Source organism: Syngnathoides biaculeatus, chromosome 17 (genome assembly GCF_019802595.1).
Source record: "Syngnathoides biaculeatus isolate LvHL_M chromosome 17, ASM1980259v1, whole genome shotgun sequence".
NCBI lineage: Eukaryota > Metazoa > Chordata > Actinopteri > Syngnathiformes > Syngnathidae > Syngnathoides > Syngnathoides biaculeatus.
In genome coordinates, this window is record NC_084656.1 from 3269641 (window position 1) to 3293329 (window position 23689).

The 23689-nt window shown below is 41.6% G+C and overlaps 1 protein-coding gene across 3 annotated transcripts in view; it reads left to right on the forward strand.

Annotated features, from left to right (window-relative positions):
- pip5kl1 (phosphatidylinositol-4-phosphate 5-kinase-like 1) overlaps positions 1-23689 on the forward strand; it is an 88429-nt gene that overhangs the window by 58456 nt on the left and 6284 nt on the right. For 2 of the 3 annotated variants that reach the window (XM_061801694.1, XM_061801696.1), the window contains exons 5-9: positions 12636-12701; positions 13201-13325; positions 18823-18857; positions 18941-18996; positions 19818-19930. In XM_061801694.1, the coding sequence (XP_061657678.1) occupies positions 12636-12701; positions 13201-13325; positions 18823-18857; positions 18941-18996; positions 19818-19930 (395 nt within the window). The remainder of the gene's footprint in view (positions 1-12635; positions 12702-13200; positions 13326-18822; positions 18858-18940; positions 18997-19817; positions 19931-23689) is intronic. The other variant, XM_061801695.1, reaches the window with a different exon arrangement.

Here is a 23689-nt window from a genome sequence, read left to right on the forward strand (position 1 = left end):
AGTCCTATTGGGGATTTTTGGCTTGTGGTACTCTTGAGGCAGCTGATGTATATTGGCTGGCCAAGCGGAATGCAGCTTTTGTGGTCACTGAAGCAAAAATCCGGGCATAGGAGGAGTTTGGTGAGGCCTTGGAGAACGACTTCAAGATGGCCTGGAGGTAATTCTGGTCCACTATTCGGCTTCTCAAGTGGAGGAAGCAGTGCACTGTCAACACTTTGTATACTGAGGATGGTACACTTCTGAACTTGACTCGGGACATTGCGAGTCAGTGGAGAGAATAATTCAAAGACTTCCTCAATTCTACCAACATGCCTTCCCATTAGGAAGCAGAGTCTGAGTTCTCTAAGGTGGACTCTTCTATCACTGTGGTTGAGGTCACAGAGGTAATTAAAAAGCTTTTGGTGGCAAGGGGCCCGGGGTGGATGAGATTTGCCTGATGATCCTAAAGGCTCTGGATGTTGTGGGGCTGCCCTGGTCGACATGCCTCTGTAGCATCACGTGAACATTGAGGACAGTGCCTCTGGATTGGCATACTAAGGTGGTCCTCCCCCTTTTTAAGCAGGGGGGACTGGAGGATGTGTTCCAACTACAGGGGGATCTCACTCCTCAGCTTCCCTGGTAAGGTCTATTCAGGGTTGCTGGAAAGGAGGGTTATCAGGAAGTTAAATCTCAGATTCAGGAGGCGCTATGGGGTTTTTGTCCTGGTCGTGGAACAGTGGACCAGCTCCACACCCTCGGTAGGGTCCCCGAGGGTTTATGGGAGTTCACCCAACCAGTCTATATGTGTTTTGTGGACTTGGAAAAAATGTTGGACCTTCTCCGTCGGGGAGTCCTGTTAGGGGTCCATCGGGAGTATGGGGTACCAACCCCTTTATTATGGGCTATTCAGTATGACCAGTGTCAGAGTTTGGTCCACATTGCTGGTTGTAAGTCAGACTCGGCTGCCCTTATTCACCAATTTTGTGATTTTAAACTTTTATGGACAGAATCCCGGGGCGGTTTGGTCCCTGTAGAACTGGTGTCAGAGTTTCTTCCGCATATCCGGCAGTAAATTATTTTTTATGGTGAGAGTTGGATTCTGCCAAGATTGACCTTTGTCAGAATCAGTGACAGAATTTCAGGTGCAGATGAGGCATAGAGGGTGTACAGTTTGATGTCCTCAGCATTGCAGATGATGTGGTTGTGTTGGCTTCATCAAACCCTGATTTCCAACTCTCACTGGAGCGGTTCGCAGTCAAGTGTGAAGTGGCTGGGATGAAAATTAACACCAAATCTGAGACCATGGTCTTCAGTCAGAAAAGGGTGGCATGCCCTCTCTGAGTCGGGTATGAGATCCTGCCCCAAGTGGAGGAGTTCAAGTATCTTGGGGTCTTGGTCACGAGTGAGGAAAGAATGGAGCGATAGATCAACAGACAGATCGGTGTAACATCTGCAGTGATGCGCACTATGTATCAGTCCGTTGTAGTGAAGCGGGAGCCAAGTCGAAAGGCGATACTCTCAATTTACCAATCGATGTACGTTTCTACCCTCACCTATGGGCACAAGCTGTGGGTCGTTACCGAAAGAGCGAGATCCCGAATACGAGCGCCCAAAATGAGTTTCCTCCGCAGGGTATCCAGGTCTCCCCCTAAGAATAGGGTAAAAAGCTCGGATCATTTGAGAGGGGCTCAAAGTAGAGATGCCTCTCCTCAGCATTGAGAGGAGCAGGATGAGGCCGCTGGGACATCTGATTCGGATGCCTCCCGGATGGCCGCCTGATGAGGTGTTCCGGGCACATGTCACCAGAAGAAAACCCTGAGTACAACCCAGGACATGCTGAAGAGAGTACATGTCTTAAGAGACAACATGTCTTGGCCTGGGAATGCCTCAAGAATCCCCCGGAAGAGCTGGATGAAGTGGCTGGTGAAAGGGATGTCTGAGTGTCCCCGGTAAAGCTACTGCCCATGTGATCTGACCTCTGATAAGTGGTAGAATCTTGTTGTAGGCCAAATAGTAAAAGTAGAATATTTATTCATCTCTGTGATTTTTACTGTATATTTCCAGCAACTTTCCCTTTTTCTCCCAATAGATTTCACCTTAAAGCCCGAGTGTCATCCCTATAAACATTCTAAAATAGATATTGTAATGAAAAATACATATAACATTATTCACTTCAATGTCTTTCCAAAAAAATAGAGCGCGTCATCCATGCACAAGGTTGCAGAAGTGTCATTCTACAATATCCAAGCGGTTGCCATATTGGCTGCATCCTCCGTCCGTGACGTCACCCGGACATTCGCCAATGAAAACACGCGGTACACCCTAACTTTGGGAGACAAACGCGCCCCTTCTGACACGGAAGGTCTTTTCGAAAAGGAGAACACCACACAGCCGAGTGAAATCACCGGGGCGATATTACACTATTGTTTCGAGCCCTCAGCAGCTGGCCGGTGTGGCTTATGATGGAGTCGAGCCGCGCTGCTTTAGAGGGTTGTTCACAGACGCCACAGTACTGAGCAACACAGTTGAGCCGGGGCGCTTTATCCGCCTGGGTTCTTCAGAGCTGCCCCCGTCCGCAAAGCCCATTGCGCAGTCTTCGCAGAAGCAGTGACCGCTGAACGCGGCGCCTCAGCCGGTGTGGCTGATTTTCGGCGCCGTGGTAGCATATAATGGAGCCGACCTGTGTTGCTTTTAGGGGGATGTTCAAAGCCGCCGCAGTACTTGTTGAACACCATCAAGCCGGGGCGGATTACTGCCTACCTGTTATTTGGAACCCACGAAGCTCTCGTCCTCTGCACCCGTGCAATCCATTTTTCACAACGAACCAGGTCTCTTGCAAACTTATGAAGGCTAAATCCATTCTCCCAAGTGTTCAAGAAATGTCCAGTAATCCAATGAGCCGGCATTTTGGCTAACATGAAGGAACAACGAGCTACCGTCCTGGAGGTAAAACTAATGGAAACAAACGAGTCCACTTGGGGGCGCCGCTGTCCTTTACGTCACTTCCTGCTTCTTCTTGAAAACAAATCCCTTGAGAGGATTTTCATGGAGGGAGTTACAAAAAGATGTATACGTAAAAAACATGTTTTGTGGTGAAAAAACGGATGGGCCCATATTGGCTGACGTTTTTTCATTAATAACATACTAAAAATCCCTTTAACATTGAAAAAAGCAAAACCCCATGAATAGTTTAACCCCATCCAAAAAAGTGGGATTAATTGGCTCTGCTTAAGGTTGGGTTCACATAAAGGCAAAACACTACTGTTGTCTCATTGAAACTCCTCAATCCACTTGAACAAAGTTCTTTGGCCCCAATATAACAATAGAGGATTTTTTAAAAATTGCTTTGGACAGAGCACAGAAACAATGAAACACGTGTTTTTCAGCAAAAATCAATGAATAGGGTCCAAACAAGATCTGTAAATAGGTGAATTCGCCAATGCTAAATAATGTCCGAGTTTTATTGTGGAACATTTTATAATGCAGCCCAATGGGGGACATAAGCCATTGTAAACTGTAGGCTGGTTTCAAGCCCAGATAAATGCAGACAGTTGCATCAGGAAGAGCCTCCGGCTGAATACTTTGCCAAAAAAATATGAGCCTTCAAATAAAGAATTCCCTACCAGATTGGTCATGGCTCAGGTTAACAACATCCGCCCCTGGAATTATAAAACTGCTGTGTGCCGGTAGAAATTAAGCTAAGGGTCAAAGAAGAAGGAGAAGTGGACACGTCTTCAGCAGAAAGATTGAAGGAAAGCACCTCTCTTAGAGCCTAGAACTGAATTTTGGGACTTTGAATGTTGGAACTATCACTGGAAAATCTTGGTAGTTGGTTGAAATGATCAGGAGAAAGGTTGATATATTGCATGTCCAAGAGACCAGGGGGGAAGGGAGTAAGGCTTGAAGCTTAGGGGTAGGGTTTAAAATACTGTAGTTTCTAGAAAATAATTTTTTTCCCCAAAATATTTTCAAAAAGTCAATAGAGCGCATTATATTTAGGTACGGATGAAAAATAAAAAATACAATCACATTGTATAATCAATGCAGCTACAAAAAATGGTAAAAAAAAAGGTATACATTTAAATTTTGATATGATATTCAATGTCTTATGTTACACATTTATATATATTACGGTAATGTGCCCCACCAACCTGAACTCTAAACTCTGACCTCCTCGGGCAGGGGGAGCTTTGCATTCTACGATTGTTAGCATAGTATATTTGTTACTACTGTACCAAACATCAGAAACAAGTGTCCTTGAGTTTAACTTGAACGAAGACAAAAATGTCGACTACATGGGCTAGTTGTGCAGGCGCTTTGAAAAGAAATGTCATCACTCCGGTCGATGACGCGACCAAAATGGAAGCAAAACAACCTGAGCTGAAACCATGTAGTACGATCGTACAGTCATTTGAGGGAAAAAATAGCGCACACAATTGAAATGCTCGCGTTTTTAAAAGTGCCCATTACGCTCATTACTACGTAGTTTGAGCTCTCGTTTTGATAGAAACCTGACGCAATGATGATTGTAGCTGAACGGGGGGAGGAGGCTGCACTGTTAGCACGGTGGACCTTCCCCTCAAACCGCTGATAATAACGAGGAATAAAGGGAACCAAGACGATCTAGGATTAAAAAAATGTTTCCTCACAAATGCCTTCGATGGCACAGAGGATGACATGCTGTGGCAAGAAGATGGGATCACTGTTCATGAATGCAGGAGGCATCAGAACTGGACCAAGTCCTTGATGAGTTTGACAGTGATGCACAAACCTTGCTAAAAAAAAAAAAAAATCTGTAGAAATGTATCGAATTCTATAGAATTTGTACAGAACAACTTGTTCTATCGAACTTTGGGTGTGATTTTTCTATAGAATTTCTACAGAACAATAGAATTTCTATTGAAATTCTATAGGATTTTGTTTCCTAAAGTTCTATACTTCTTTAGAAATTCTTTAGAAATGTTCTATAGAATTTTTTTTTAGCTGGGAAGGTAGCTACAATGGATATTTTTCAAATTGGAGATGAGTCAGATGCTTCTTTTGAAGTCTTGGCCAAAGATGTGTAATGTAGTGGGTAAACTTCACTATCCACAAATATGTAAGGGAAAAAATGTTTAAGTTAAACAATGTAAAATAGTTTAAGACTGTAATATGTATAATCAACAGTATGAATAAAATGTAATGCCATCGTTGACCATTTATTATAGTTGGTTGAGGAATTCTGTTCTAACAATGGATAGGTTTCCAATGACGTCACCACCACTCTTAGACCAATCGGATAAATTAACGAAAGAAAAAAACTTCACGCTTCACCTATCACCTGTGTTGTCTGACCTCTATGACACACAAGATGGCGTAATTGGAAACCTATCCATTGCAGGGACCAGGACAAGCATGTCCTCTGGCCTGTCCCGAGATATACATCACCACTGCATCAGTACATGCACAAAAATTATTATTAATGATTGTTGTACAGACAATTTTTTTGAAAAAAAAAAAAAAAATAGAAGTAGAAACAATAAAAGTACAAACCTAGCAAAATAGAAATACAGATAATTCCTAATATTTTGACCATATTGCAGAATATTAGTGGTGCACATTGTTCATTGGTAGAAGGGTTTTCCTGATTTTTATTTCTTTATTTCTTTATTTATTTGGTCAACTTTGAGGATGCGCATTATACTTCAGGACGCATTATACTCAAGAAAATTCCGGTATTTTGGTATGATGGGCATGGGAAGGGATATAGAGAAGGGTTATTTTAACAGAAAAATTAGGTAAAAATATTTTGGAGATGAAAAGAGTATCAAATCGAGTGATAAGCCTAAAACCTGAAATTGAGTGTATGTATAATGTGATGAGCAGCTGTGCTCCAAAGCTAGAGTGTGACTGAGAGGTGAACAAGAAATTCTGTAAGCAGCTAGACAAAATGCTTCTATGTCAAACAGAGTTGTAATTCGGGCAGATTGTAATGGACTTGTTGGTGAAGGAAACAGCTGATGGGTATGGAATGAAGAAGTGATGGTTAAGTACAACATCCAGGAAAGGAACTTGGAGGGACAGATGGTGGTAGACTTTGTAAAATTGATGGAAATAGCTGGAGTGAACACTTTTTTTACACCCAAAAGATGCAGGAACAAATGGTTTACCTCCAAGAGTGGAGGTAGCAGCACCTAAATGGATTATATTTTGTGTAGGTGATGTAATCTGAAGGTTACTGACTGTAAGGTAATGGTAGGGGAAAGTGTGGCCAGATAACATATGACAGTCGTGTCTAAACTAACGCTGGTGGTGGGGAGGAAGATTAAGAAGACAGGCAGAGCAGAGAACCATGTGGTGAACGTTGAGACAAGAAGAATGTGCAGCCTTTTGGAAAGAGGTGAGATAGCTTCTTGGTGGATATATATATGTATATATATATACACGTGAGCATTTGAATACCCTGCTATATTTCCAGTTCTCCCACTTAGAAATCATGGAGGGGTCTGAAATTTTCATCGTGGGTGCATGTCCACTGTGAGAGAGATAATCTAAAAAGAAAAATCCAGAAATCACAATGTATGATTTTTTTTTTAAACGATTTGTGTAATACAGCAGCAAGTATTTGAACAGTCAGAATTTTGACCCACAAAGACCTGTTTGTCCGCCTTTAAAAGTCCACCTCTTCTCCATGTACTATCCTGAATAAGCTGCACCTGTGTGATTGTTGTTAGATGCATAAAGACACCCGTCCACCCCATACAATCAATAAGACTCAAACTTGTAACATGGCCAAGACCACAGAGCTGTCCAAAGACAACAGAGAGAAAATTATACAACTCCACACGGCTGGAAAGGGCTACAGAGGATTTGCCAAGCAACTTGGTGAAAAGATATTTATGGCATAAATAAACAGTGTTAAATATTTGTCATTATGATGTGTGCATGGTTAAATATTGGCTGGATTGAAAATGGAATTGCTCAAATTTATTCTTCATAAAACCCAATCAGTAAGACTCAAACTTGTAACGTGGCCAGGACGAAATAGCTGTCCAAAGACACCAGAGACAAAATTGTACAACTCCACACGGATGGAAAGGGCTACGGAGAAATTGCCAAGCAGTTTGGTGAAAAAAGGTCCACTGTTGGAGCAATCATTAGAAAAAGGAAGAAGCTAAACATGACAGTCAATCTCAATCGGAGTGGAGCCCCATGCAAGATATCACCTCGTGGGGTCTCAATGATCCTTAGCGAGGTGAGGAATCAGCCCAGGAATACACAACAGGACTTGGTCAATGACCTGAAAAGAGCTGCGACCACCGTTTCCAAGGTGACTATTGGTAATACAATAAGACGTCATAGTTTGAAAGCATGCACGGCATGGAAGGTTTCCCTGCTTAAACCAGTACGTTAAGGCCCATCTTAAGTTTGCCAATGACCATTTGGATGATACAGAGGAGTCCTGGGAGAAGGTTTGACGTCAGATGAGACCAAATTGGAACTTTCTGGTCATTATTCCACTAACCGTGTTTGGAGGAAGACGTATAATGAGTTCCATCCCAAGAACATCATCCCTACTGTGAAGCATGGGGGTGGTAGCATCATGCTTTGGCGGTGTTTTTCTGCATATGGGACAGGATGACTGCACTGTATTAAGGAGTGGATGACCGCGGCCATGTATTGTAAGATTTTGGGGAACAACCTCTTTCCCTCAGTCAGAGCATCGAAGATGGGTCGTGGCCAATGGTCCCTATAAGCTGTGCACCTGAGCAATTGCGCACTTGTAGCGCACACTCAGCACACATGAAAACCGATTCAGCGCAGTGAACCACAGCCTGACTTTTTTTTTTTTTTTTACACAGCAGCACGCGGTCTCTAACAAGCTGCTGCCCGGCCACACCATGCTACACTATTTCCTTGTTTACCTGGCATGGCCCACCTCCCGCTCATAATTACAAACACCGCCCACCACCCGTGCTTTAGTTAAAACAGTCTTGGCAACGAAGAGCAAAGACAAAGTTAGACACGCTGCTTATGTTTACTCTACATAATAATGGCAAACGTAAAACAAAAAAGAAATGCTGTTGCTTTAATGACTGTCAGAGTATGTGAATAATAATAATGAAGAAAACTGGATGAGATTTTCTCTTTTTTTTAAGTTAAAAAGGTCTTGTCTGAAGCCAAAGTAGAAAGTACACAATGAGATGGTGTATCATGTTAAAATTCCACCTGATAGAGAATGAAAGCACAGACAATACAGTGCATAAAAAGCTAATTCTGTATTTTAAATATAGGAGGTAACATGACATTAACCTTAAACTGTTTGGTAGCATCATTCAAATTTCAACATGCATTGCTAAAGATATTCTGCAAGCAATAATTCAGTTTTACACCATGAAAAACAGACGGGGGTTAAAAATGAATAAATGAAACAAAGTTGGAGGCGACATTTCAAATTTACAGTTCATAGTTGGCTTGGTTTGGTTAGCAATGTATTTTTTGTTTGACGACATTTTCATTGCAAGTTTGCAAACACAAAAAATTGTTCTTAAACTTTTCTGACGTAAATTCTAATGTAAATGCTGTAGTCTGAATCTTTTAATGAGGCATGTAACTTCAATGGATAACACTGATCTGACCACAGGGCATACGTCTGATGTTGCTCACAGTGGTCAAAGGGAGCGCTCATGGGCTTAGCGTGTTTGCTCAGACATGTCCAAAATTAGAGGGAACGTTGGTCGTGGGTGGGTCAATGACCCAAAGCACACAGCCAGGAAAACCAAGGAGTGGCTCCATAAGAAGCATATCAAGGTTATGGCATGGCCTAGCCATTCTCCAGTCCTAAACCCAAAACAAAATCTTTGGATGGAGCTGAAACTCCGTGTTTCTCAGCGACAGCCCAGAAGCCTGTCTGATGTAGAGAAGAACTGTGTGGAGGAGTGGACCAAAATCCCTCCTGCAGTGTGTCCAAACCTGGTGAACAACTACAGGAAACATTTGACCTCTGTAATTGCAAACAAAGCCTACTGTACCAAATATTAACGTTGGTTTTCTCGGGTGTTCAAATACTTATTTGCAGCTGTATCACACAAATAAATCGTTTAAGAATCATACATTGTGATTTCTGAATTTCTCTTTTTAGACTATCTCTCTCACAGTGGACATGCACCTATGATGAAAATTTCAGACCCCTCCATGATTTCTAAGTGGGAGAACTTGCAATAGAGCAGTGTGTTCTAATACTTAGATAAAGGTCCGTGGATTGGGGTGACCACTCCATGACATGAACTTTGTTGGTCTGGAAACCAAGACTTTGCATATTTAATAGTGGATTTGGTGTTATTGTCTTGTTGAAACACCCAATTTTTAGTGTCCCGCTTGTTCTTAGCTATAGTCCTCTCCACTGGAACAAGGTCAATTTCTTTCTTTTCTTTGTTGCTGTACTGGGAAAAAATGCCATCAAGGCAAAAGATGAACGTGACAGAAGAAAAAAAAAATAGTTGGTGGGGGACTAATTTGTCTCACAGTTTATAGCATATGTTATGTGAGAATTTAGAATAAATCCCCTTGGTCAAACCAGCAAAATATAACAAAGCACTAGTATTGCGTTCAAGACAATTTAAACACAAACACAATACAATACAACACAAAACAATAACAAAATAGAAGTACAACGACAGTTTAGTGGCGCGTAACACAAGCTAACTAGCCAAACGACGTATAGTCACTAAACTCGAACGAATGTTCCAAATAGGCGAATGTTATTTCCAGCGAATGTTCTGGGAAGGCAGTGTGGTGTCGGTATACTTGTGTACGTGTCCGAAAGCAGCAGTCGTAATGAGAAGCTCCATCGACAGCCATCCTCGTCCTTATACGAACATTCTAGAAATTCACGTCTGACGACGTAATCCTTCTCTCAGAACTTAACAAAAGATCCACATCATCATAACTTAATAAAGTACGTAAGTCAGTGGTGCTAAATGTGTTGATGTGCGCGGGCTGCCATTAGCGGTGGCGCAGGCCGTCGTTTACCCCGACGCGGAGGTGGGTTGGGCGGGGAGGCGGGCGTGCGCTTGCCCCGGGGGCCTGGAGGAGAAAGTAGTCTCCCTGACCCACCAGCCACCGGTGTCTGGGCACCCCTGACGTATTTACTTCGCCCGGCATGGATCTTCCTGAGTACGCTACAGACACAAGACTTGTTCAAGGGTTAGGAAATTGAACAATTATGGGCTAGTCATTTTGAATATTTCATCGGGTTCCTCGTCCTCTTCGTCTGTCTATTGGGGAGTCTGTTGTTAGTTAGAAGAGATCTGCATACCGTCTAAATATAGCTCAAAACGAAATGGTAAAATGGCCCTGGTCGCTTCACTCGCTTCTGAGATGTTTTCTTCCTCAAAAAGACCTTCACTCTCAGAAAGCGCATCAGAAAAATCCGAAAATGACTCTTGTTCATCTGCCATTGCATTTGACGCAGCGTGTTGTCAATGGCGACTGCCCCAGTGTGATGCCTGCATAAGACGTCACGTGATGTCACAGACAATATGGCCCCCATTGGGATCTTGAGTCATACTTTCCCTACTTTGCGCTTTAATAAAACGCACTTTTTTCACTTTTTCTGACTTGTATTATGATCAAAGCGAGTAATATTATATGTAGTTTTGATAACAATACCTATTTTAAAATGTATATTTTGGTGTCATTGGCACTTTAAACATTGTATAGTGCTTGATCTTGGCATTAGATTTCAACTGTGAAAATACCAGAGAGCTGTCTATGGCAGAAAAGCAAACCATTTGAATCTGAGAGAAGAGGGATAATCAATCAGAGCTTTTGCACAAACATTGGGCATAGCCATTGCAACAATTTGTATTGTCCTGAAAAAGAAATGAATTACTGCTCTACTGAGAAACAGATATCGAACAGGTCGCGCAAGCACAATGAGAATCATTCAAAGACTACAGTCAGTGACATCACTACCAACTTTCACAGGACAGGGGTGAAGGTATCATAGTCCACTGTTTGAAGAAGACTTCGAGAGAAGATATAGACAAACCATACCAAAGAATGCAAACCACTCATCACCAAAAAGAATAGGAACGCCAGAGTGTTTTTTTCAAAGTAGTAAAGAAATGAGCCATGAAAGGTTTGGAAGAAAGTTTTATGGACTGATGAGCCCAGGTCTTCTACCAAAATGATGGAAAGGCCAAACTATGGAGAAATTATATGCTTTTAATCACAAACATACATGCTCATCTGTTGAACCGTGGAGGAGGTACTGTAATATCATGGCTCCGACTTGCGTGGCACTTCGGAATGGGCTGACTGGTCTTTATTGATGTAACGGATGATGGTAGCACCAGAATTAATTCTGATGTCTACAAAATAATTTTGTCTGGTAATTGACTAAAAAAATGCATCCAAATTAATCAGAAGGTTCATCATGCAACAAGACAATGACCCAAAACACATTACCAAAATAACAAAGGACTTAATCAGGGGGAAAGTGTAACGTCTTTGACTGACCAGGTCACTCACCGGACCTTAATCCAATACAGCATGCATTTTATCTCCTGAAGCGGAGACCGATGGTAGAAACCCCCAGAAACAATTGAGAACTGAAAGAGGGTGACGTAATGGGCTGGAAAAGTGAAAAAAGCATTATTAAAAAAAAAAATTGACAACAGTCTTGTGGAGTCAATGGGTCATAGTCTTAATGCAGTTATTACAACTAAGGGTTTTGCCACCAAATCTGAAATGTTATTCACCTTAACGAAATTTAATTTATGTTCCAATGTTTTCGGTTCTTTGAAAACCGCCTGGGTTCAAATAAAGGGTGCTTTGTCCTGAGTTGTTAAACATATCTCGATGTAAATATGAAACAAAAGTTACAATTCCAAACTTAAGTCTCATATTTAACTTTCAATCTGAAACCCAAATATCTTCAGTATTCAACAAAAGCAATCCTTGCTGTTCCAGTACTTTTGGCGGGGACTAACTCTTTCCTGCCCCTCCTGGTTCTCCTTTTCATCTTTCCGACAAGAAGACACACCAAGCACACTCATGGCTGACAATTTTATTACCTTGGCTCTAACAGTCCAGTCTTCTCAAAGTTTTTCCTGTTCACCAAGAGCATATCTCACTTCTTTTCTGAAAGCCACGCAGCACCTTTTCTTTCTCAGTTTTCACCACATGGTTTTCTGCTCGTCTCTTGTCTTCTCAATCTTCCTCACCATCAATAGAGTCATCTTTGTCACCTCGATTCTATGCTGTCTGGCTACACTCTCCCTTACTACAAATTTACAATCATTGACCTCCTTCAGATTGCATAATTTGCACAAGATTTTGTCTACCAATGTGGTTTTACCTCTGCTCTTGAAGGTCACCCTGTTCCTGCCTCTTCTGGAAAAAAATGTTTGCAATAGCCATTTCCATCCTTGTGGCAAAGCCTAATACCATCTGTCCCTGCAAGTTCTTGTCCTTGATTCCAAACCTAGCAATCACTTCTTCATCATTCCTGCTTCTCCCCTGCACTAATCTTTTTTTCTCTCCCTATCATGCTCTAACCCACTTTGTGAAGCTCCTTCTAGATAGTCTCTTTCTCTTCTGTTTCACATCGTACCTGTGGGGCGCAAAACTTTAATTTCTCATCATGCCTCATCACTCGGTCTGACCTCCAGGACAAGCTTTATTAACTCGTCTGTTGAGATAACCTCTACTCCATTTCTCTTCCCATGTACATCAAGGTAAAATGATTTGAAACCTGCTCTTAAGCATGTAGCCCGACTGTCTTTGTACCTGCTCTTCTGGACACACTGTATATTGCTCTTGTCACCCAGTTCCTGTCATAGTCACAATTTTCAAAGCCCCTGCTTTTAATTTTAGGCTCAGTGCTTTTCCTCTTCTCTTGCCCTGTGGGCATGCTTTCCTCTCTTGTGTTTGAATCACAGCAGTTAAATTTCCACCGTCACCGTGTACATTAATGGCACAGGTCACAGTTGTTGTTGTTGTTAACCTGGGCTGTGACTACTGAAGAATGAAGTTCTTTGGGTGAATGGGTGGAGCAAGGTTTTATACCAGGTGCCGTTTCTGATGCAACCCTCTGAATTTTCTGCATCTAGTATTGGGACAATCCTACTCTTTGCACTGAACTGTCTCTATAATGCTGCTTTTTACTTATAAATGTAGGGGAAAAAAGGGTGAATGAGATCCATTGTGATGTACTTTGGTGTCTTTACATTTTAGGAATGATAAACGCTTCTTTTTGAAGACCCAGAATGAAAGGGAAATCCGATTCCTTCTGGACAACCTGAAGAACTACATTGCACATTTGCGGAAATACCCCCATTCTCTTCTGGTCAAGCTGCTAGGTACGGACACCTTCATATTAGCGCACAGATTCTAATGGGTGATATAACATCAGAATATAACCCCACATCACTCAGTTCAGTTTTACCTGTACAAGATTGCAATCAAATATGATATTTTGTGGGTCTTTCCTATGTGAACTGGAGAGTTACCATCATAAGACAACATGAATAAAGTCACAGCCCCACAATGCTCCCTAAGCCACACCCACTCCGCCATCTCCATCATGGACTCTTTCCACTTCCTGGGTGCCACCATCACTAAGGACCTCAAGTGGGACTCGAATATTGACTCCTTTATTTTAAATATAAATAAATAAATAACTGCAAAGGATGTTCTTTCTACGGCAGCTGAGGAAACTCAAGCTAGAAGATGTTGGTACAGTTCTACATGACCAACATCGAGTCCATCCCCACCTTCATCGTTGTGTGGTACACTAGTGCCACTACCAGGGACAGGCAGAAACAGCAGTGCACTGTGCGTGCTCCAGAGAAAGCTATCAGTTGCAGGCTCCCAACCATCCAAGACTTGTGACAATAAATCAATTCTGAACTGAACCCCCCAGCACTAGGCAATGGAAGGAAAGGGAATAACTCCCTCTTGTAAAGAAACCATGAAAGCACCTTAAGACTCAGTATGAGGCTGCTGCCTGCCTCAACCGATTTAGAGAGTAGAATGGAAAAATTTACATTTCCAAACCTCGTGTCTCTGGTCATGGAAATGGTCTCACAATATTGAGACGTTAAAAGTCTTGCTGTTAAGGTCACAAACTTTTTTGCAGCATTGACTACTGTCATGATTTTTTTTTTTTTTGTGGGGGGGTGGTTGGGATGTGGGGGTTTACACAAGGAAAAGAAAAAGTGTCAGCTGTCCTTGACACTTTTTATGTGAGAGTTGAATGATAAATCTTAGTCACAGGTCAATTAGTAACTTTCATGTAGGGCCACCGCTGTACCACAGTCTATTAAAAATCCAGACTAATACTTCTCAAGTTGAGGGCCAAAGTTATTTTTTTTCTTTAACAGTGACAGTTGTAAAAAAATCATAAAATTGTCACTTCCCAAACTGATGTGATCGATAGTACCACATCCGTATACCGTATATCAGAGTAAATTTGCTACAGTACTAAAGAGGATTCATGGTTCTTTTTATTGTTTATGATTCAGGATGAGTAGTATGCTACTTCAGCATTCGACATATGATGGGCTGTTAGGCACATTATTTAGGATTAGCTCTCACATTTACTATTAAAATGCTTTCTTTCTCACACACACGCACACATACACACACACACACACACACACACATGACTGAAAGGCTCTAAGAAAAACTAGTGAAATGCCCTTATAAACACTTATCAAATACTCCTATAAGCAAATGCCAAACACCCTTTACACACGAATGAAAGTCTTGCTCTTATAAACTATGGAACCACGCTCATACGAGCAGGTCACTGTCCTTCGAGCATGTCACTGGCACTGACGCATGCAAAAATCTCAATGTCTTCAGGACAAAGAATGAAATGTATCCGCAATGACAAACTTACATGAATGTCTTTTTATTTGATGGATTGATAAATGTGGATTGTCCTAATCAAAGAAAATTATATAAATATATATACAAATCTAATCCTTATATAAAAAATGTTAGTGTCAAAACCATATTGTTAGAATATACAGTCTATAGTGATACTAGTAATAAAGATGCACACATACTTCACACAAAATTTTTATTTTATTTTTTTTGTATACACATCTCAATAAATTAAGATATGGTTGAAGTGTCTATTTTTTTCAGCCCCCATAGATTCATTAAACACTAAATTAATTTTGAAAAGGCAAATTCCTGCTTGATTATTAAATTAAACATCTTTATTTCTTTAATTAAATGTTTCTTTTTACATTATATCTTTCTTTCTAAAAATAGGAAATTGAGGTGAGTGTTATTTGCTATGAGCTGTAACAGTGATTCCCAACCAGTGTGCCTCGGGAAATTATCATCGTTATACCATTATATGTATCTAATTGCAGGGAGGGGGTTCCAGTAACCACCATGAACACTTTTTATTAAGTTACACCCAGATGTTGTTCACTGACATACAGTAATTAATGTATCCACTTTTTGTGACATTTGTTTATTTTGGTGTGCCCTAAGATTTTTCAATTGTAAAATATGTGCCTGAGCTTGATAAACATTGGCAATCTAACCCTAATCAAAATTACACATCCATCTAATTTCTGTACCTTAACCTTAAATTTTGCACATCTTGCTCACGCTGTGAGAGTTATTTTTGGAAAGCAATAAACAGTATATATGAGATACACGGCATCAACATCCATCAATACATTTTCAATCCCACTCATCCTCACAAGGGTCGCAAGTGCGCTGGAGCCCATCTTTGCTATCTTCGAGCAAAAGGCGAGGTACACCATGAACTGGTTGACGGCCAATCACAGGGCACATATAAACAAACAACCATTTGATCTTACATTCTCACCTACGGGTGATTTAGAGTCTTCAATCAACCTACCACACATGTTTTAGGAATGTAGGAGGAAACAAGTATCCCCAGAGAAAACCCAAGCAGGCACGGAGAGAACATTCAAAGCACACAAGCAAGGCTGAGATTTGAAACCCCCAGTCCTCAGAACTGTGAGGCAGATGTACTAACCATTTGACTAAGAAGCTGCCCAAAATTATACATATATATTTTAAATATGAAATATTTCACTCTGTGTGCAGTGCATCTGTGAGTTTATCTTTTTTAATTTAACTGCCTAATTAAGATTTGCGCTATTTGCATGCGAGCATAATCGACCTGGTGTGATTGACATGTGTGTGAATGATACTGACATATTGTGTGTGCGTGAATGCCGTACGTGAACGACTGAAATGCACATGAATATGACTGACGTGTGGGTGGCAGTGACATGCTCACGTGACCACCAGTGAAATTCCTGTCAGTCCCAGTGACATGCTCACATGGACATGATTGACATGTGTGTGTCAGTGACATAAATATGTGACACCAGTGAGACACGTAGATGAATGCCAGTGACGTGTGTGAGAATGGGACTGACATGCGTACTGGACCGTCAGCGACATGCACTACAGTGACAGACTTGCATGAGACAGTTTGACTGGTCTTTGTGAGAGCAAGACTTTCATTAATGCTTATGAGTGTTTAACCAGTCTTTATTAGACCATTTTCATAATGTTCATAAGTGTGTTTGATCAAAATTTAAGAGACCAAGACTTTCAGCCATGTGTTTGAGTGTATGAATAGTTTTCACAAGGTTATTTTTGGAAAGTGTGCATGAGTGCGTTTCACTATTGTTTAAGAGAGCCTTTCAGTAGTTTGTATGTGTGAGAGGTAATCCTGAATAATGTCCCACACGGCCCTTTATGAGAGGGCCTTTCCATAAATACAGTGCCTTGTGAAAGCTTTCGGCCCCCTTGAGCTTTTCAACCTTTCGCCACATTTCAGCTTTCAAACAAAGATATAAGATATATATAAAAAAATGTTTGTCAAGAATCAACAACAGGTGGGTCACAATCGTGAAGTGGAATGGATTTATTGAATTTTTTGGATGTTTTAAACTTTTTGAACAAATAGAAACCTGAAACTGGGACTTGCAATATTATTCGGCCCCCTTGCATTAATTCTTTGTAGCACCACCTTTTGCTACACTTACAGCTGCAAGTTGCTCGGGGTATGTCTCTATCAGTTTTGCACATTGAGAGATTGAAATTCTATTCTTCCTTGCAAAACAGCTCGAGCTCAGTTGGCTGCAGAGTGTTTGTGAACAGTAGTCTTTAGCTCTGCCCACAGATTCTTGATTGGATTCAGGTTTGGACTTTCACTTGGCCATTCTAACACCCAGATACGTTTATTTGTGAACCATTCCATTGTAGTTTTGGCTTTATGTTTTGGATCATTGTCCTGTCGGAAGGTAAATCTCCATCCGAGTCTCAGGTCTTTTGTAGATTCCAACAGGTTTTCTTCCAGAATGGGCCTGTATTTGGCTCCATTCATCTTCCCATCAATTTCAAGAATTTCCCTGTCCCTGCTGAACAAAAACAGGCCCAAACCATGAGACTGCCACCACCACGTTTATGCCAAACATCGTTTTGCATTTTGACCAAAAAGATTTCCTTTGACCAGAGCACCTTCTTCCACATGTTTGGTATGTCTCCAAGGTGGCTTGTGGCAAACTTTAAATTGAACTTTTTATGGATATCTTTGAAAAATGGCCTTCTTCTTGCCACTCTTCCATAAAGGCCATATTTGTGCAGTGTACGACTGATTTTTGTCCGATGGACAGACTCTCCCACCTCAGGTGTAGATCTCTGCAGTTCATCCAGAGTGATCATGGGCCTCTTGGTTGCATCTCTAATCTGTCTTCCCCTTGTTCAAGGTGAAGGTTTGGAGGGACAGCCGGGTCTTGGTTTATTTGCAGTGGTCTGAAAGTCTTTCCTTTTCAATGTGATTGCTTGCACAGTTCTCCTTGAGATGTTTAAAGATTGGGAAATCTTTTTGTATCCAAATCCGGCTTTCAACTTCTCCACAACAGTATCTCGGATCTGTCTGGTGTGTTATTGGTCTTGATGATGCTCTCTCCACTTTAAACAGAACCCTGAGACTATCACAGAGCAGGTGCATTTATACGGAGACTTGATTACACACAGGTGGATTCTATTTATCATCATCAGTCAACATTGGATCATTCCGAGATCCTCACTGAACTTGTGGTGTGAGTTTGCTGCACTGAAAGTCAAGGTGGGCAGGGGTGCCAAACTCCTATTTGTCACAAGCCACATTGTAGTAACGGTTTTACTCAGATGGCGGTTATGACTGTGAAACCATAAAAATCTTTAATCATCTCATCCTATTTGCGCATAAAATTTAAGAACCCGTTATGGAGTTAGAAATCAGGGGTAATTTGTTTTTTAACCATTGTTCATGTTTGGTCACACAAAAAAATGCTTATACTATCTCGTTATCATTTAAGATATATGACAATTTGAAATTTTAGCACAGATTTTCACAAGAATCATGGAAGTTGAAACAGATGATATGCCTTTGCAGGCCACTTAAAATCATGTGACGGGCCGGAGCTTCTCCCTGGGCCTTGAATTTGAGACCTGTGCCTTAGGGTGAGAAGTTTGGTTATCTGAGAGTGGCTTAAACCTGAGCTACTGCCCCTCTGTATTCAAATAAGCCAGATGAGGTGACCGGGGGATGATTTTAGGATGCCTCCTGGAAGTCTCCCTGGTAAGCTACTGCCACCATGACCAAACCCAATAAGTGGAAGAAAATGGATGGATGACTAAAGCACATGGAAGATGCCTGAGCCGTAAATGTTGACTTAGTTTATTGATTATCATTATATATAAAAAAATAAAATTGTCAATAATTACTGTATTGGACTGATTATAAAGAGAAGCTCCTATTATGTAATAGACTACATTTTCTTTTTATTATTCCTTTTTTGCAAGGTGTTCACAGGATCAAAATTTCCTGCAGGCAAAAGGTATGTTAATAATAATAATACATGACTTTTTAGTGTAAAAAAAGCATCAGTCAAGGCATTTTTATTTGTATTTGTATTTGCAGAAATACTTCATCGTTATGCAAAGTGTGTTTTATCCAGATGATCGAATAAGTGCCAGGTAAGAATTGTTTTTCTCATGAAATCTAAATGAGGATCTTCTGAGAGTCTGTGAGTTAAGGAGCACACCAGCCCCACCCCCTCATGCTACTGTTGTAATTGATGAGTATTATTTCAGAGAATGATTAACTTGAGCTCTCTTCAGGTTTTTATTTTAAGTTTTATTTATCCAGGTAAGCCCATTGAGAACAGATTCACATTTTCAATGCCAGCCCTGCTGCAGACAACAGAGTACAAAACAAAGGTCAATGCAAACAGACATTTACAACAATTTGTACAATAAGATTTATGAAAAACACAAAACTGTATGAGTAATTTTCATATAGTTTGATCAATGGTAAAGAAATGGCCCACTGAGTTTCCTTTTGAAAAGCAAATAATAAGTGTATGAATTATTGTCAGTTCTTATCTATAAGGAGGTCATAAGTATTTCTTGAAAAACAAAAACAATTAAAAAAAATTGGGTTTTTCAAATTTTTAATGCCAAAATATCTGTGATAGTTAGATGTCCGCACATGTTTTCTGAACATGCAGCTTAGTGTCTTCAGAGTTGCTCTTTTTGGTCCTTTCTATGTCAGTCAAGCTGTCTTTACCGTCAGTGCCATTGGAGGGAGCCTCATTATGATGTCGCAATACACCAGAGTGATCTGTGAGCTAAAGTGCCAGGATGAGGCAGTCATTTTGCATTCACACAATGGCAAATGACCCTTGCACACAAAACACAACGCACACAATAATAAATAATAAATCTCCCTTCACCCAGTCCTGAAGTGTTAATAAATGAGTTTCCTTTAATGGGGGTTTTGTGTTGCCATTTTCTAGGTACGATATTAAAGGTTGTGAAGTGAGTCGCTGGACAAATCCTTCACCAGATGGATCCCAGTTTATTGTGGTCCTCAAAGACCTCAACTTTGAAGGGCAGTACATCACCCTAGGTATGAATTGCTGTGTATCATTTTTCAGTCTAACTGTACGTGTATGGATTGTAATGTATGTGGTATAAGGTATTTTTGTGTGTATGTGTCCTGTTCTGTTGTTAAATTAAGCAAAATGGAGAATCTGCATGCTCTTCATACTGACAGTTTTACTGCCACAGAGAGGTTTTTGAGCTTCCTGTGATTTTGTCATAAGTTTTGTTGAGGAGCAGTGTCAATCAGTCGAACTGAATTTTTAGAGGCATGAGAGAGGAAAAAAAGATAAAGCACTAATTATAAACAGAATGAGAAGTAAATTATTCCATATTTAGAAAAAAGAAACATTAAATATGACTGTTGCATGAGATTGTAGCACTATACCCTGTGAAGGAAGAACAGGACAAGGTAGGACAGGACAAGGACAGGAGAAGAAGCATGCAAGACAAGAATCATGAACTACGCTATAATATTGGATTGTGGTAACATTATGCAAGTCTATAGAACGAGAATATAAGTGGGGTGACACTTAAGCACCTCACGTATACATGAATTATTTTTTGCAATTAATGAGTCATCCCAGACCCAGTGAAAGAAACTCAGGAGTTTGTGCCTATGGACACATGCAAGTGAATTCACACCATTTTGCATGCAAAAAGACTGACAGAAATGTCCTATAATTGGTGTGTCTACAACATGGAGGCAAAGGACCTCACTCATTCAATCGAGCATGGAACCCGTAACGGGGGACTGCCCGAGAGCAACCCTGTGGACAAATTGCGTCCCACCCCGAGGGACCTGTGGTGGTTCATAGGCCCCTTTGAGGTGCCCCAACAACTGTCAGCCAGGTGGTGGCCGCAGGGAACCGCGAGCACCCCACCCTCCACCACCGCCCCACACGCCAGGCCAACATCCACCCCCACCCACCGGAGAAGAGGAAGCCCCCTCCTCCACAACCTGCAAGATTGCAATGCGTCCAGTTCCAGCTGAGCCTGAGGACGGAGGAATGTCCCTTATTTGTTGGAAAAGGGGGGTGGATAGGAGCACCCAACAAGAAGGAGATGAGTGTGGGAACCACTGCTGGAACCCTAACCCCCAACACACACATCCTGCCGGCACCCATGACCCGTCCCTGAGTGTGGGAGATGGACTTCACACATCAGGCCCCACAGACCCAGCATTCATGATATCCACACTCTTAAGGCTGTGCAATTGGGTAATTTGTTGAAACGGGTCTGTGACAAAAATAGGAGTCTGACATTGACTTCACAAACTCGAAAGTATTTTGTCCAATTTTTTTTTTTTTGTTTCTAGGATTTACCAATCCTTTGAATTTCTAAACTAATATTTTGTAGTATGACCACAGTTTTTTATTATACATAACTGCTTCACATCTGTGTGGAATGGTGTCAACCAACTTGTGGCACCTTTCAGCTGTTATTCAACTACACGATTCCTTAACAACATTTCACAATTGATTTACATTTCTTAGTTTTGCTTCAGAAACAGAATTTTTCACCCTACAAGTTCTACATTGGATTAAGGTCCGGGGATTGGGCTGGGCACTCCATGACATGAACTTTGTTGGTTTATTTTGACATATGCAAAAAGATCCATAATGCCTGGTATGTGATAAATAGGCCCAACACTATAGAAGAAGAAACATGTCCATATAATGATGCCTGCAGCACCATGCTTCACTGTCTTCACTATGTACTGTCGCTTGAATTCAGAGATTTGGGGTCACCTCACAAACTGTCTATGGCCCCTCGACCCAAAAAGAACAATTTTACTCTCGTCTGTCCACAAAATGTTCCTCCATTTCTCTTTAGGTCAATTGATGTGTCCTTTGGGAAATTGTAGCCTCTTCTGCATATGCCTTTTTTAACAGAGGGACTTTGTGGGAGATTCTTGTAAATAGATTAGCTTCACATGGCCATGATCTCACTGTCACAGTACTTACAGGTACAGTAATTTCAGACTATCTTTGATCATCCTGCAGCTAATCATTGGCTGAGCCCTTGCCATTCTGATTGTTTTGTGATCCATTTTGATGGTTGTTTTCCATTTTTTTTGCCACGTGTCTCTGGTTTTGCTCTCCATTTTAAGGCATTAGAGATCATTTTAGCTAAACAGCCAATAATTAAGGTTTCCCCTCTCCAGTCAGAGTTTTAGCAAAAGTACATTGTTCTTATGAAAAATGTTTTGAACGAACCATTGGCCTCAGGCTTTCAAGGAGAAATGCATGTTCAACAGGTGCTGGCTTCAGGCAATGTCCTCTAGGGAAAGGAGAGAGCACCCAGTGATCTTCTTACTGCTGTTGATCACTCTTTGCAGAGCTTTCTTATCCGCTGCTGTTCATCCAGCATACCACACTTTACTTTTGTATATGAGGATGTTCTCCATAATGGTTCTGTAGAAACCCAGCAGGAGCTTAGGTTCCTTTCCTGCCTCAAAGCTATCACCATCTTGCCTGTACCAAAGAAGCCATTTCCCTCCTGCTACAATGACTACTGCCCTGTTGCACTCACTCCCTTGATCATGAAGTGCTTAGCATGGGTGGAGCACATGAAATCCTCTCTCCCCCCGTGCTGGACCACTCCTGGTTTGCATATTGGTCCAAACGCTCAACAGATGTTGCCATCTCCAATGCCCTACATTCTGCTCTCACCCACCTGGAGACCAAAGACTTACATGTCAGAATGGTGTCCATTGACTTCAGCTCAGCATTTAACACCATCATCCCCGAGCAGCTCATCCTCAAACTAGACTGGCTGGGTCTCAACACCTCCATGTGCAACTGGCTGTTGGACTTTTTGACAGGGGTACCCCAGGCAGTTCGGGTCGCAGCAACACCTCCAACACTATCATGCTGAACACTGACCCACCCCCCCATCAAGGATGTGAGCTGAATCCCTTTACCCACGGTTGCGCACCCATGTCCAACTACATCCTCTTCATCAAGTTTTCAGATGACACGACTGTGGTGGGCCTTGTCAACAACAATGAGGAGACATTCTACAAGAGTGAGGTGAGCTGCCTGGCAATGTGGTGCAAGGACAACAATCTCCACCTGAATGTGGAGAAGACAAAGGTAATCATAATGGACTTCGGGAAAGGGCACAACCAGCAGCCCCTGCTATCAATGGTGCTGCAGTTGAGCGAGTGAGCTGCGGCAAATTCCTGGGTGGACACATTTTCGTATGGTACGGCGCGTGGACCACCTCCGGTCGCAAGATCCTGCAACACACTGTAGAGAGCAGCTGAGAAGATCATTGGTGTTGCTCTCCCCTCCCTTCTGGAGATTTAGAACACCTACATCACCTGCGAGGCCACCAGGATTGCAAGTGACCTCACTCAGCCATCCTGCTGCCTCTTCAAATTGCTGCCATCTGGGAGGAGACTGCAGAGTCCTTGGGCCAAAACCAGCAGATTCAAAGACAGTTTCTTCCACTAGGCACTCAGGATGCTCAAGTCCATCTCTGCTTTGCCCTCATTATTATTATGCGTCCCTTGGCACATACAGTGAAGAAAATAAGTATTTAAACACCCTGCTACATTGCAAGTCCTCCCACTTAGAAATCATGGAGGGGTCTGAAAAAGACTCACTTTCAGACAGTCCAAAAAGAGACTCATTCCATCACAATTAAGGAATATCTGACAGTTGTCTGGTGTCTCATCAGTAATATTCCACAGAGCACTCCAAGAAAACTCAATCACTTGGTCACACTGATTACAAAGAGACATGCAATTCCAGAATGAATACATTTATTAAATTTACCA